Source organism: Ctenocephalides felis, unplaced genomic scaffold (genome assembly GCF_003426905.1).
Source record: "Ctenocephalides felis isolate EL2017-DRISC unplaced genomic scaffold, ASM342690v1 CF-g0.4_SCAFFOLD_01604, whole genome shotgun sequence".
NCBI lineage: Eukaryota > Metazoa > Arthropoda > Insecta > Siphonaptera > Pulicidae > Ctenocephalides > Ctenocephalides felis.
The window spans coordinates 15,679,451-15,694,486 of record NW_020537758.1 but is presented as its reverse complement, the minus strand read 5'-3'; the positions used below and the strand labels follow the sequence as shown (position 1 = coordinate 15,694,486).

The window sequence follows — 15,036 nt, the reverse complement described above, 5'->3', positions numbered from 1 at the left end:
ATTGTTGCTTAATTTCAAACAAGGACATGTTCTTGGAAACAAATAATATATTTTATTATTTTTTATTTTGGATTTTTAGTCAAAGAACAGCACAATATACTTAAACGAATATACATAAAAATACTACTAATTAAAATTTGTAGAATGTATGTTCTGAAGAATATATTTTTTTGTATCCTATAATATTGATATTATTATAATACATTTTGTTATTTATTTTAATTTTCCATAACAGATATGCTTTAACAAAAACATTTATACATTAATAATTTACTGGATAATTACAATTTTAGTTAATGCTGCAGACTCTATACACCGAATACTATTATTGGGCAATTATTGCTGATGTTTTGTTGAATTGGTTTTCAATAATTTGTGATATGCAGTGCATCAATTAGTTTGCATTATTATATGCTTTCAGCAACGTTTAATTTAAACCGTTATTAGCAATTAGTAAATTGGCCAATCTTCTAAAACAAGCGCTTCATAGCTACTCAGTGCAACATCTTCGGTCATAACAGTATCACTAAAAATATAAAAAAAAATTATTATTATATTAAATATTTTATAAAAATGTTATTTATATCATATACTAACCCAATATTTCGTTCTGAATTGATGCTGCTCAATTTAACTTTGCTTCGTTCTGATAGATTGGCAAAATATGATCTTAATGGAACATTCTCTGGTTTTGGTCCAAAGTTGAGAACGACTACTATACTATTGTATCCGTAGAGATTTCTAATATATTGTAAATTTTTTATTAAAACAAATTTCATCATATTAAAAACTATATACATATAAAGAAAAATAAAAAAACAGTGGTTTAATTCAAATAATTTAACTAGCATTTTAAAAGCTCCTGACTTACAGAATAAAAAACAGCTTCAACGCAATTTTATCATTGATTCTAAACTAAATTTTTAGTTTCAACTCGTATTCGTGCACATACTTTTAATTAGTGGCATTTAATTTATTTTACTCTGGTACAATAGTTATATAACTGCTTTCAACTACAGTTGGTTTTTTGCATTTATTTTCTATTATTAGTTAACATAAAATTCTGAGTAGCAGTCAAATCTGATGTTAATATTAGAACCAACAATCCTCGGGTTATTGGCAAGATTTGGCTAAATATCTAAAAAAAATTTGTTGGCTATATGATCTGAATTACAGGAATAAGATTGTAAAAATACTGTCAATAGCAATTTAACACGTCAAAGAAACATCTTTGCAATTCAGCATCCCGATTGTGTTTTTTAATTAAGCATGTCGTATTTCTCTATAGTATGAATATATCATTTTTTAATAATATTATATTTTTAAAAGTTGATAATTTTGATAATTTTTCTATCAAGAGCGAAAGAATTTTCATTTTTGATCATTCTGTAATATAGTAGAGGTTACTACTAGAATCTATGTCATAAAAATATGTAAAAAAAATCTTTAAAAAAATCTATGTCATAATATTTTGGGCAATCTAACTCAAATATAGCTAGCCTTAAAAATATATTTAATGTTTAGTTAGTGAAACAATTTATGTCATTACTTCAAAGACCATCATAATGAAGTTAAATTCTCATCATTTGTACCACTCGCTGCTCGCCTTTCGTTTACAAACTACTCGAGATAATTTGGTAAATTAAAGCAAAGCTCTATAATATTTAAATGAATCCATTTACTCCAAACAATGCCCACCTTGTAAATGCAAGCACGTTCTCATTGAGTACTTTTAAGTCATAAGATCCATATTTAACGACCTCTAGTTGTCTGAGAGGAGACAGCGCCTTGTACACCTTGTAATGACTTTTAGTGCTCGCCTTTTGTTTCTCTAAATTGTTGTCTTTGTAGTCCGGGGCCAAAGGCAACCATGTGTTCTCGCTTGTAGAGAAACCTATTAAATGGAATATTTATGTTAGTACATCGATATGTCCCTAGAGAAAGATTCTCTTGAGGCATATTTATGGTCAGGGATAAATGGATAGGTATCGAAATAATTATTTATTACTTTTATATATATATATATATATACTAGATAACCCGACAGACGTTGTCCTATACTTATGCTTACAATTCAAAAGTTTCATTTTTTCAACAACCTATACTGATATTTACCAATTAGTTAAAAATTATTATGTTTTTTTACACTACAGTCTATGTGTATCCATCCACCCATATGGATTTTAAACGTACAACTGCTCTAAATTTGATTTTTGAAAAACATTATAAAACAATTTTTTCTTATAATTAGTTCTTTTATCGATATCCGACGTTAATTTGAAAAAAAAAGAAATTACACCACTGAGAGGGATGTTATCTCCCGGGAAATGGCTAAGGAGTTTAAATTATTTTCACTTTTGAACTTTAGAGTTTTCACTTTTTCAAAATTTCATACAAAATGGAGCACAGTAAAAAAATTCAGACCCAAAACGCTCCATTGACTTGAGTAAATATTCCGTATCCGATGGCAAAAATATGAAAATGCTAACGTTTGTATGTGAAAAAGAAAAGGGATGTTTTTAGAGATTTCCCGGCAATTATTCGATTTTTTCTCGCCGTAAGAATCATCCTTGGATTTCAACAAACATTTTAAAAAAAGAATTGGCCAACACATTCTGCGATCCATTTTTATATATAAGATTTTCCTACTCCAAGTTCAATAGTGATGATTAAGAATTTAAAGTTTCTAAATTAAAGGCACCAAAACTTGTTTTTTCATTATTTATCCATCTTGATAGGTAACACGAAAGCAACTATACATGTTTTGGTGATTTTGAAAAAAAAAAGTTTTAGGGAGTTTTTTTGAATAAGTTTAGTCAATACGTACATTTGCAAGTAAATGTCAAATTTTAGCCCTCATACAAACACATACATATTTTTCCCAACATGGTATAAAAAAGTCAAAATGACGTAAACCGTATAAAGAACTTAAATTCAGGAAATTGAATATTTCAGCGAAAACCTAATCGTCAAAGTAAAAATTGTTTTATGAAGTCGTGTAAGAGTTATAAAACTTAAGAATTTTGTAAAAATCGATACCTAAGTGGGGGGATACCAATATCTCAAAACAAATAAAGTTAGAACTTTAATTACAACAATAATTGAAAGTAGAGGGGAAAAGATGTATCATCAGCCATCGCCTCAAATTATGCAAAGTCGCTTATACAGAGTGAGTACTGTTGTTTAGTTCACAAGACTTTGATATAATTTCTAAATATTCGTATGTAAATTATTTCATATAATTAATATTTTGCATTGTGTATTGCAGCTAATATTTCGTAAAATTCCTTTAAAATTAAAAATATGACTTTTAATCTGTTTGCCCCATTGGCTGTCCCATTTTATCCCACTAATGAGGTAGTTATAGTATCCCACTATAATTAGGAATAAACTCGGATTTTTTTTTTGAGCATAGAGCAATAGTTGTTTGAGTGATACGTGTTATAAATTATGATGTAGTTCATTTGATTTAGACAGTATAATTACTTAAAATGGATCTTTGTTCCTCGCCCTATTCTATCAGTAACTACTAAGCATAATGAAAGTTTAAATATTTAATTTAGATTAAATTAACACTTTTGATCATGCTTATAGTTGAGCAAAAAAGCTATATAAGGTTATATTAAATAAGTTAAATTAGTAAGCTAATAAATTTATTAAATTATGCTGACATTAAATAGTTGAATAGTAAGATGCTCATCTCAGTTTTATGCGCTTGCTTTAAAAATCATCAGTAAAATCAATCAAAAGTTAACATGCAAAACCACTAATATTTCTATTTGGAACCTACGTGCTCCTAGAGATTTGTTTTACCATTTATATCTTTAACGAACGCTCAGTATTCAAGTGTGAATTCACACCAGAACAATCAGCACTATAAAATCAACAAAAGCAACAAAAATCAATACATTTCCACGCCCTATAATAAATCGCTTCACGTCTATAGCAGCCGAGCACTTCTTCTAAATCTAATTCTAGCAATTCTGGAGCGATCTCAAAATCGAATTTCTTATTATTTTCAAGTGTTTGACATGAGAATATTATTAAGTCCTCTACCCGAACTGACAGTCGCGTCCCACTGCATCGGCGTTCTTGCGGGATCCCGCGATTTCTCGAGATAATGATCTTTGCCCGCATTGCACGCTTGCGGATCTTTGGTTTGTTCCCATGTCAGGAAGACGTCTGTCAAACCCAGCTCTTCCCCCTGCAGACGAAAAATTTACATTTATACATATGTAAAACAAATTTAAATCGATATTTAGGAAAAATGATAAAAGAAGCTGGTTTCTTCTACTACACTCCGTTTAAAGATAAACTCATTTGATATGGTATTTCTGATTTGATCTGTTGCAACTCTTTAATTAATTTCAACTAATTATGAAGTTGAAATATATAGTAATAATTAAAGAAGTATGTAGATTGATAAACGGTGATTTTAAAAATCCATAAAAATTTCAAGAACTACCACAAAAATCAAATGATTGAAGTAATAAAAATATCGGTGATAAAAATAGGATCAATGATAGAAATAATGGTGATAATAATACGAAGCCGTGCGTCAATCCCAGCTTTAGCCCTTGCAAAAAGTTTTATATTAATGGAAATATGACATAAATTTCAATCAATTTTTAGAAAAAATAAAAGAGTTAACTGATTTCTTCATTACTCTAATTGAAAATAAATACCATTTGACGTGGTGTTTCTTATTTGAATCTGCTTTGTTTCAGATTGATTGTGCAGTTAAATTATCTAATTAAGTATTTAGAGCGACATACGATGATGGTAATTAATTCTATAATTTTTTTATAAGAAAGTACCACTAGTATCAAATGATTGAAAGAAATTGTACTAAAATTAGATAAAAATTGCATCAATAATAGAATTTATGGCAATAATAATACAAAGACGTTCTTCAAACCCTGCTCTAACCCCTGAAAAAATTGACATTTATAGAAATGTAAAAAAAAAATAATCAATATTTTGAAAAAGAAGAGGAAGCTATTTTATTCTTTGCTGTGTTTTAATCTGTACCTACTCATTTTTTCCTGGTATTTTTTATTCGAATCTAGATGTAAAATCTAGTGGTTGGGTGTATAAACAAGGTAGATTGATGGTGTAGTTATAAAATTCAAAAATTCTATGGGAGTACATACCATGATATTAATGAAACCATAAGAAAAAATTAAGAAGATTCAGAAAAGTTATCAAAATAAAAAGTAATATGAAGATATAAATAGTATAAGCACGATAAATGATAAATATAACAAAAAAAAATGAAAAATCTTGATAGAAAAGATGATCCTTGATACTGTTTCTATATTTTTAGGACTAATTTTTATTAAGCATAACACGTAAGGTGTGTCCAAAAAAATTGATACATGATTATACCCAAGATGTTTTAGTAATCAAAAATGAAAAAAAAAAGATTATTAATCTAGAATCATTTCATAATGATACATACTAGGTTTAAAATTGTTTTTTTCAAGATGGTGACTGTTTGAGAATAAAGGATTCTTCTTATTCCATTTTTCTTACTACTTTTTGATTTTTTTTAAATATTAAAAATTGAAATTTAGAGACGGGTCTGCAGTATACCAAAGGGAAATCTTTAGAAAAGATTCTCTGAAAATTTTAAGTAAATCGGTTTAGTAGAACTCAAGAAATCTTGGGCATCGTATTAAAAAAGACAGTATTGAGAAAAACGCGTTTAAAATTTTGCAAAAGGAAGGAAACAGAAGATTATCATGATCAAACGGCTGTATTTCCGAAAATTCTCAGAATTTTAAAAAATCTTCGGGATGCTATTCTTGAATGGTTAAACTTTAAAAATATGAAACAAAAGAAAAATCGATTTTTTTAATTTCTACACTACCTCCTTAAATTTTCTTTTTTTATGATTATACATACATAAAGCTTGTTGCTAATTTTATTAAAGCTTTACTACTATTGAAAATTTATTTTGTTTACTAATTAAAAAAATCATAAACTCAAATTTTAACGATTCAATTTTATGGTAAACAAGGCATTTATATCTTTCTGCAATAAATGTTTACCTGATAAGTCACCGAAGCTCCGGGAAGTAATTTTAACATCATATTAATTCCATCTAATCTTTCTTCTCCCAAGCGAGACGCCAGACGTTTCTGATCGTGGTTTCCCAGCTGAAATTAAAAGAATATATTATACTTTATATTTTTGTACTTTAAATATATTATTAAATAATTTCTCCATCTTTTCAAATCGCTAACGTTGTGGTAAAAGTATTGATTCAAATTCGGTTTTTAATTTCATTGTCATCAGTATGATTAGACAAACATAAAATTGAGTACTCAAAATCAGATGGATTAAGATAATACTATAATATAAAATTTACTACTATTGATAGCTTAAGATTTTGGGAGTTGATGCACTATAATATAGTATTATAATAATTTGAGATATAATCTATCAGAAATTACTCGTAAATGATATAGTAATCTGCTGAAAGCTCAAATGCTTTGACATTCAAAACCGTTGGCTCGGGGCCATATCAAGTTAATCCTGATTGTCTGTATTTGACAGTTTTTCAAATTATCTACTAATTTGAAAGTTTTGTTCGGGTAGGCCCAATCTATCGCTACAAATTAGTACTCATTGGCAAGTACTGTGATACAATCTGTGATATAAATAAAAAAATTTAATTGCAGAATATTTTTTTTTAAACGTATAAAAAACTAAAAATATAATTTCAATATATCAATATCTTATTTTCCAAGTTACTTCAAAATTGCATTTTTTTAGTTCAGAGCGGATTTTCTACTTACTACCCAGTTCGAAGTTTTTCCTGAAGGAAGATTATCCAGCCATTTGTCAATGCTTGTCTTAAAATCCCTGGCATTAGATTCCAATTTTAGATCGCTGATCAGGAAGAAATTGAAAGGTATATGTGCTCCAATTTGAGATCCATTACCAAAGTACTCCATAGTATGATCTACGTCAGTATAAGCTTCCGTCATCATTACTCTGGAATAAAAAATTAAACGATTTTCTTCAAAAGTTCATTCAGAACAATATTGCAATAGTTAGTTAGCTACAATACAACAAATAAACTGTAATGTTGGCAGAAAGTTTCTTCTTAACGCATATCACAGAAGACCTAGTTTCAGTAATCAATTGATTGAAATGGATCATCTGGACCCCAGCTCGACTTCTACTTTGCTCGATCTTAATTATACTTGTATTAACTTGGAGTTGTTTCTTAAGGAGTATATAATCTAAAATTAGTTCCATATTATTCTGAGTTACGTTGGCGTCAAACCTTTCATAAACATGCATCATGATTACGATCACCTCTCGGGCACTTTATGAGCTTTGTTGTGAAATGTAATGTAAGTTTTACTATTGAGTTATTTCCGACGCTATTGTTTGACTTAACGGTTAGAACAATATATAAAGAAATATTATACTCTTGAGAATAATTTATATATGTACTTCATGATATAACTGAATTTGAAGAAAAAATATCAAGAATATCATATCCAAAAATCTCTCATTTTTCCCCTTGACCCTTTCTCATTCAAACCACCTCAATTTGCACCTCATTACTCCAGCTCATGTAATAACCAGCTATTTGATCCTCACAAACGTCCGCGAAATTCGCGGTTGACACTATCCTGATCTAGGTATTTACCTCGTGTCACCTCCATGTTCCTTCTGATGTTGATCCAGTACTTCTCGCCACTCGTAAACCATTGTGTATGTCATCGGATGGTCTTTGGTCTGGGTCTTAAGGGTGTATCCGTAATCAAGGGGATCTTGACCCACCACAGGTTCATCCACAAATTCCCCATTACTGTCTTGCCCTTCCACCAGGTGGGGGATGGCATCGACTCGGAAACCATCTACACCTTTGTCGAGCCAAAATCGGAGAACATCCTAATTAGGAATAGATGTAATAGAAATAAAATTAGATAAAAAACAAAAGAATAAAGTGGTTAGTTATATTTTAATTATTTTTGCTTTCACAATTATTTGTTCTTTTTGTTTTTTGTCTAACAATTTTAACTGCTCGCACAATATAAAAATTGATTATTTTAGGTATTTTGCATATTTGCCCTCCAAATTTGTATGTTGGTCTAATATTTTTATTTCTCTAATTTTTATTGAATTATCTATGAACTTCAATTCGATAAAAAATTTATAAATTTGCGTTAGAGAATGATGCAATTTTTAGAGCAATATTCCAGTGATTAATGCATATTTCATATTAACTTCCCGTAGGGCAAGTTATAGTAATCGCAAAAAAATCGAAAATGAAAATTTGTATAGATTTTTACGTTTCAAAATCTTCTGAACTTTTTGGCATACCTTAGAAAAAATAGATGTATGTGTGTGTATATGTGTGTGCGTGTATGTATGTGTGTTCGGATACTAATTTTCATCGACGATTTTGGGAACACGGATGAAGCGATTTGAATAATTCAAAAAACATTCGATTCGTATTGATAAAGAAACATGCTGATTAGTTTTGGCGAAGGCAGGTCAAGCCGTTCCGAAGATACGGGGCAAAAAGTGCCGTAAACGGTAACTCAGTTTTTAAGAGAACGGAGCGTTCGAATTGAATAATTCAAAAAACATTTTATTTGTATTGACTAAATGAAAAACTGTTCGAATTTTTGGAAAGGCAGATCCAGCTACTTTTACACGATACACGATTGCTTTGAAAAAAGTTCAATATTTCAAAATAAATGATTTAAGATAGAATGATTTAATATGGTTCGAATTTCTATTTAAAGTATCAAATCATTGATCATCTTTTATTGATTATTATTATTGATTATTTTTAATTACTCGAATTTTGAATTGCGGTACGGGAAGATCTAGCAATTTGCCTTAAAGCACGATGCCCTAATTGCCTTAAGACAGAATTCCACTCACAGCTAGTTTTTCTAAATTTTATTGATATATCTATAATTAATTTGTTTAAAATTTATAAATTTGCGTTGGAAAATGATACATTAATTTATGAAAAACAGATAATATTAAACCAGTTATTTATACATATTTGCTACTAATATTCTTCATATTAATTCCTTATATGAGAAAAGTGAACTATAAAATTATAACAATAGAAACAAATTTTTAAAGTGTACTTTTTAAAAAGTTTTAAGTGCATTTAATATTTTTCTGGAATACAAATGATGGGCATTCTCTTTTCAAAGAAACTATAAAACGCCAACTACCATTCAAATTCAATATTTTATCATCGGGATTTTACTACCATATCTTCCACTTTTATTTAAAATCTCTATTTTTAATGATAACAAAAATACTTGTCTGCTTTTACGACACTGTTATTTCATAGAATATAGCATATTCTGGTCGCAATAACTGGAAATGGAAAGAATGAAAATTTCATATGGAAAAGTTTTCTAGAAAAGCGGAACTTGTATTTTAAATGTATTGTGGTAAATATAGGTCATGTTTGGCTAACATCTGCGGAGTATTATATTTTTAAAAAATACACATCCAATTTTTTGCTAATTTATCTTGGAATCAAAACTGTGCTTTTCATACTATCGATATACTTATATACTGAATAATACATCATTTACTCATTACTTCTAATTGGCTTGTGTTAGACATCTGAAATCTTTTTACTGGCAAAATAAATATTGAAATATTTTTACCTTCATTTGGTTTCTGAGTTTTTCACTTCGGTAATTAAAGTCAGGCTGCTGTTTAGTAAATTGATGTAAATAATATTCCTGTCTTACTGGATGATACGTCCATGCTGATCCATAAAAAACACTGACCTGGAAATTGATTCAAATTTATTATAATTATATTATAAAAGAATTATTCTGTATAAGAGATTACGTTTTAGAACATTTATAAAAAATAAATACATATGATAAAAATATTATTATTATTAAAAAATGGTACAGAAATATTTTTATTAGTGTTACTTTTATAAAAACCATCATTATGATAAATAAATAGATCCATTATAAGCAAATTTTTTTTAATGTTGATAATTTAAATTATGCATTAATTATAGATGGTCCATTCAATTGTATCTAAATAAACCTATTTTTCTGTCAATTTACATTTTTCAAATTTTTAGTATCATCAACTTCTAATTAAATTCACAATACAAAGGTCGTCCCGTCCTGAAGTGATAATAACACATTGAAATGCGCATACCCATGACATCAAATAATTCGAATGACAGAATTAATCTACATATCGACTGATGCTAATATCTTAATCTCACCCAATTAGTGGGTGGCAAATTGCGTCCTCCATCCGGATTGGGTTTTCCGGGGTGCCAAATGTAGTAATCATCATAATCCGGATCGCGCTCGGCGGATTTTTTGAACCACTCGCATTCATCACTCGAATGGTTTGGGACGAAGTCCAAAATTAATTTTAATCCTGGAATAAATAATTATATATATATATATATATATACATATATATTAGGATGATCCTTAATATGAATATTTTCGAAATTCATTGCTCCCAGGAGCTCAAATGATTCCAATTTCTTAATAAAGAATTATATGAAAGTTTTAGCTCTTAATATTAACTTTGACATAGTCCGCACTCTAACCAAAGTTTCAATTAATTATTTATTTTTTATTACACTGATAATGTTAACCATAGTCTCAAAATATTCCTAAATATTATTAAATAATTAGTGTATACATAGAAGCTCATATTTCACAATCTTTCTAATAATATTCTTCCTACGAATTTCTAATAATATTCTTCCTACTCATAATACTTCTGATGCACATGTAATACCACTTTTATATTATTCATTTTATATTTTTTTTATTCTAAATTTTGTTTTACTTGTTCATTTGCTAATGAATATCATGTTCTTGAAGATAACCTCAAGATATTATAGAACATAACTATAATAGTTAAGAAATGTTATAAAATAAATAACATAAGTTGAAACAGCATTTTGTTTTTCTTTGCTATTGGATTTCTTGTTTAAAGCTCAATATTAATACATCACAAATCCAGTATTGCCAATTAAATTATATATATATATATATATATATATATATATATATATATATATATATATATATGAGTGAGTTCTTGAGGACGAGACGATACATCAAACAAAGAAAAGGCAAAGATTTATAAAATAATCTTTAATTCCAAACGTTTCGACATTCAATTTAATGTCATCATCAGTTGTATAAAGTGCAAAAGCTACAAATTTGTCTTTTGTAGAAAAGTCTATCTTCTCAAAAAATGGATTAAAGTTATCACACTTATTGTTACCAATAAATCTGCAAATACTGACAGATTTAGTGTTATGGTCTACGTCCAATGATATACTTTATTTATATTATTATTAATGTTCTCGTATTCTTGTTCCCAAAATTATTTATATCTACCGATGTCGACATAAAATTGTGTATGGAAACGTATGGAGAAATCAAGAATCTTCAATTTTATCTTCTGCTCTATTTCATGTCATGAATTCCAAGATTTTATTATTATATTTTATCATTAAAACTCTCTATTTATATTTATGATCATATTTATGTGGTTAAGGTCGCAAATAGCTAATTTGTAATAATAGTAGTCAATGAACCAGAAATTTAGTTAAAATGACCAGTAATTTATTTTAAATTACTTCCCATTACAAATCAAGACGTTGTTCTCATTGTATTATTAAACTAAATTAAATATTCAAAAGCAACTTGAAGGGCAAAATATTCACTTAATTCATATTTTTCAATTTGATATGTTTAATTTTAGTGCAGATTTATTGCTTAACTAATTATAACGATATTATGTCCAACCAAGATTGTGTATTTTTTCACATATATTATCAATGCTTTTTTGGTGTAGATAATATCATTGCAAAATAATACCATTATCACAGTTCGCCCAAACATCACCTACCTCGCGTCTTTATATTACACATCGTGAATTCAAGAGATACTTATCCCCAAAAAGAAAAATACTTTATACCTAGGGATTTGGCTTTCGATATTAATTCCTCTAAATCCTTCATAGTCCCGTACTCCGGCTGAATGTCGTAGAAGTTTGAAATGTCGTATCCGAAATCCACCATGGGTGACGTGAAAATGGGTGAGAGCCATGTCGCCTGGATTCCTATGTCAACCAAATGATCCAGCCGAGATATTATTCCTGAAAACATTACCCTGAATTAATGACACTTTTAGTTTTCTGACATTCGTGATTTGCATTGGAATTGACAATTTCACATTCCACGCTAGAGTAGCTAGAGTAGATAATTTTATTCCATGCTAGAGTTGCTGGCTAATTTGCTGCAACTTTCTCAATTAGTAAGAAATTCATCCATTCATTTCTTCCTAAGAAATATGAAGTTAATGTCTGTGAGTTAATAAAAAATTATAGAAAGCAAAAATTTGTTGTAATGGAATAAACTTTAAAATACACTGTCGATAATCTTTTTCATAAGTAATTTTTTTTCGAAATTTTATTCAGAGTTTCAAATCCTTCTAAATATTTTTTTAAATTTTTTTTCAATAGCAATCGGAACATTAGCTAACTTCTATGGGCAACATTATTAATTTACATCAATAAAATATAATTATAAATAGTAGTTACACAAGTGGGTATGTACTATTTGATGCAATTTTACTAGATCAAGTTAATTGGCCATAATTTTTTAGTCTTCTCGATTATCGTATGAAGCACCGGTGCAACGGGTGCATTAGGATGATTTTCTAAATACACCAAAAATTGGAAACTATATGAATGTATGACTGTGTTTCAATATGTGTGATTGATATATGAGCCAAAATTTAACATTGCGTCAACAATTTGTGGAAAACTGCTACAAAAGCCTTGAAAAGGCCTCAAATGGCAACTCAACGTGACGATCTGCCCATCCTTTTTTTATAATTTGCAGATAAGTGAAATGTTTTTTGTCGATTCTTTCACTAAAAATTTTGAAACAATTAGTAGGTATATAGGTAGGGAATATGTGCTGCTTAGTTTTTACTTGAAGATCTGAACAACCAATATATATATATATATATATATATATATATATATATATATATATATATATATTAGGGTGGTCTTTAAAACAGTCATTTTTGAATTTTCTTGCTCCCAGGGGCTCAAATGGTTCCAAATTGATGAAAAACAATTCTATGAAAGTTTTAGCTCTCAATATTAACGTTTAGATAGAGCGCAATACAATCAAAGTTTGTATGGAAAGAGCATGAAAAAAATTTTGAAAATTTAAAAAAATTTTTTTAGGTATAACTTAGCGACAAATGAATGAGTTTTATTCCATACAAAACTTTGATTGAATCGCGCTCTATCTAAACGTTAATATTAAGAGCTAAACTTTCAGAGAATTGTTTTTTATCTATTTGGAACCTTTTGAGCCCCTGGGAGCAGGGAAATTCGAAAATGACCATTTTAAGGACCACCCTAATGTATATACACATATATATATATATATATATATATATATATATATCTTCAACCTGATGATGCTTAAAATTTCTGCATAATCTATACAAAACTTTATCTATTGCACTAGGGTTTACAGTGGAATACAACGGTTGGAGTTATGATGTAGTTTCTGGTATATAAATGCGAAAGTTATAATACTCTTCCCAGAAACTAGATTTTGCATAAATTACCTTGCAAATCTCCAATTCCGTCGCCGTCTGAATCTTTATACGATCTAGGGTAAATCTGGTAAAACGAAGCGGTTTCCCACCAGTCTTTCGTATTGGGCCATTTGTTACTACTATCTAATCTTGAATCTATTTTGCGTATTTGATTTCTACCAGGATTTCCATGTAAAGTGCTAGTGGACACAAATTCACAAATTAAACTCACGAAACAAATAACTGTTGTCAGCTTTAATGATGGCATTTTAACAACTGATAATGTGCAGGATGTTTTGAGTGTTTATATGCGATATGTGATATCATTGTTATATTTCGTTGATTATCGGTTATCTGTTTGTAAATAGAGTCAATTATTTTAATGTATTGTTATTGAAAAATAATATACATAACCGTTATCATCTATTATGATGAATATTAGATAATAGCGACAGGGGTGTATCGTGCCTTGGAGGAGCTCCGTATCAAAATTGTTATGGGAGTTTTCTTAGTAAAAGTAAAGATTTTTTACAAAAAATTAAAGATACAAAAAATTGAAAGATTTTTTATTTATCATCATCTATTTGTGAATTTTCTGAAATTTTTACAAGTGGTTGCAAAATATATATTTGCGCTTCTTGATTTTGTTCTGTAAGTTCACCATAATCGTAACGAAAATTTGAGGTTGGATTTTGCGAATTTGATAAAATTTAGTTGGACAAAAGTTTAACGATTTTAGTAATTTTAACAGAATATATTATTGCTATTTTTTGACAACCATTTATTTTAAAAATCTATAAAGTTATAAAGAAATTTACGTGTTCGCATTTCAACTTTTCTAAATCTATGTATTTATATTCCCGAGCAAGTATGTACCTACATCGGTTTGAGTACACAGAACCAACGTTTTCTGGTTTGGCTTTGAGAAGAATCTTCTGAACGTGTAGCATATAATTTGTTGAAATAATATTTGCTTTTCTGCACACCGTTGTGATTGTGAAAATAAAATCACAATTCAGAAACATGACATTCCTCATGCACGAGTAAGAAAAATTATGAATGTTAGGGAGATGAAGCTAATTTCTTATTCTCGTTGCTACGACTATTATAAAATCCGTTTAATATTTAAGTTTATAAGGCAAAATGTAAGAAAATGTATATCATGAAAGAATTTACTTATAAAGTATGTGAAATTTCAAACTGTTTTCGAACATATGATGTTTGTCTATACTTGCATGGCCATCATGAGCGAATAAGGCACCAAACTATACCTAAATAATTATAAAAAATAGGTATAAAATTGTTAATATTTTTTTAAATATAATCAGAAATATGAATAAATAATATTAATGATTTATATAGAGAAGTAATTAATAAAAACTATGTAAAGATTAGGCACATCATTGTT

At 28.6% G+C, this 15,036-nt stretch overlaps 1 protein-coding gene across 1 annotated transcript; it reads right to left on the bottom strand.

The window, feature by feature from the left end:
- Positions 1-450: 450 nt before the first annotated feature.
- Positions 451-13,873, bottom strand: LOC113373408 (maltase A1-like). Its single transcript, XM_026613708.1, has 11 exons — positions 13,659-13,873; positions 11,983-12,162; positions 10,256-10,416; positions 9,669-9,794; positions 7,670-7,914; positions 6,804-7,002; positions 6,054-6,161; positions 4,057-4,204; positions 1,699-1,894; positions 598-741; positions 451-526 (listed from the first exon to the last, which is right to left on the bottom strand). Exons 2-11 carry the CDS (start codon positions 12,083-12,085, stop codon positions 451-453), a joined length of 1,506 nt encoding a protein of 501 aa, XP_026469493.1. The 5' UTR covers positions 12,086-12,162; positions 13,659-13,873.
- Between the last annotated feature and the right edge of the window lie 1,163 nt (positions 13,874-15,036).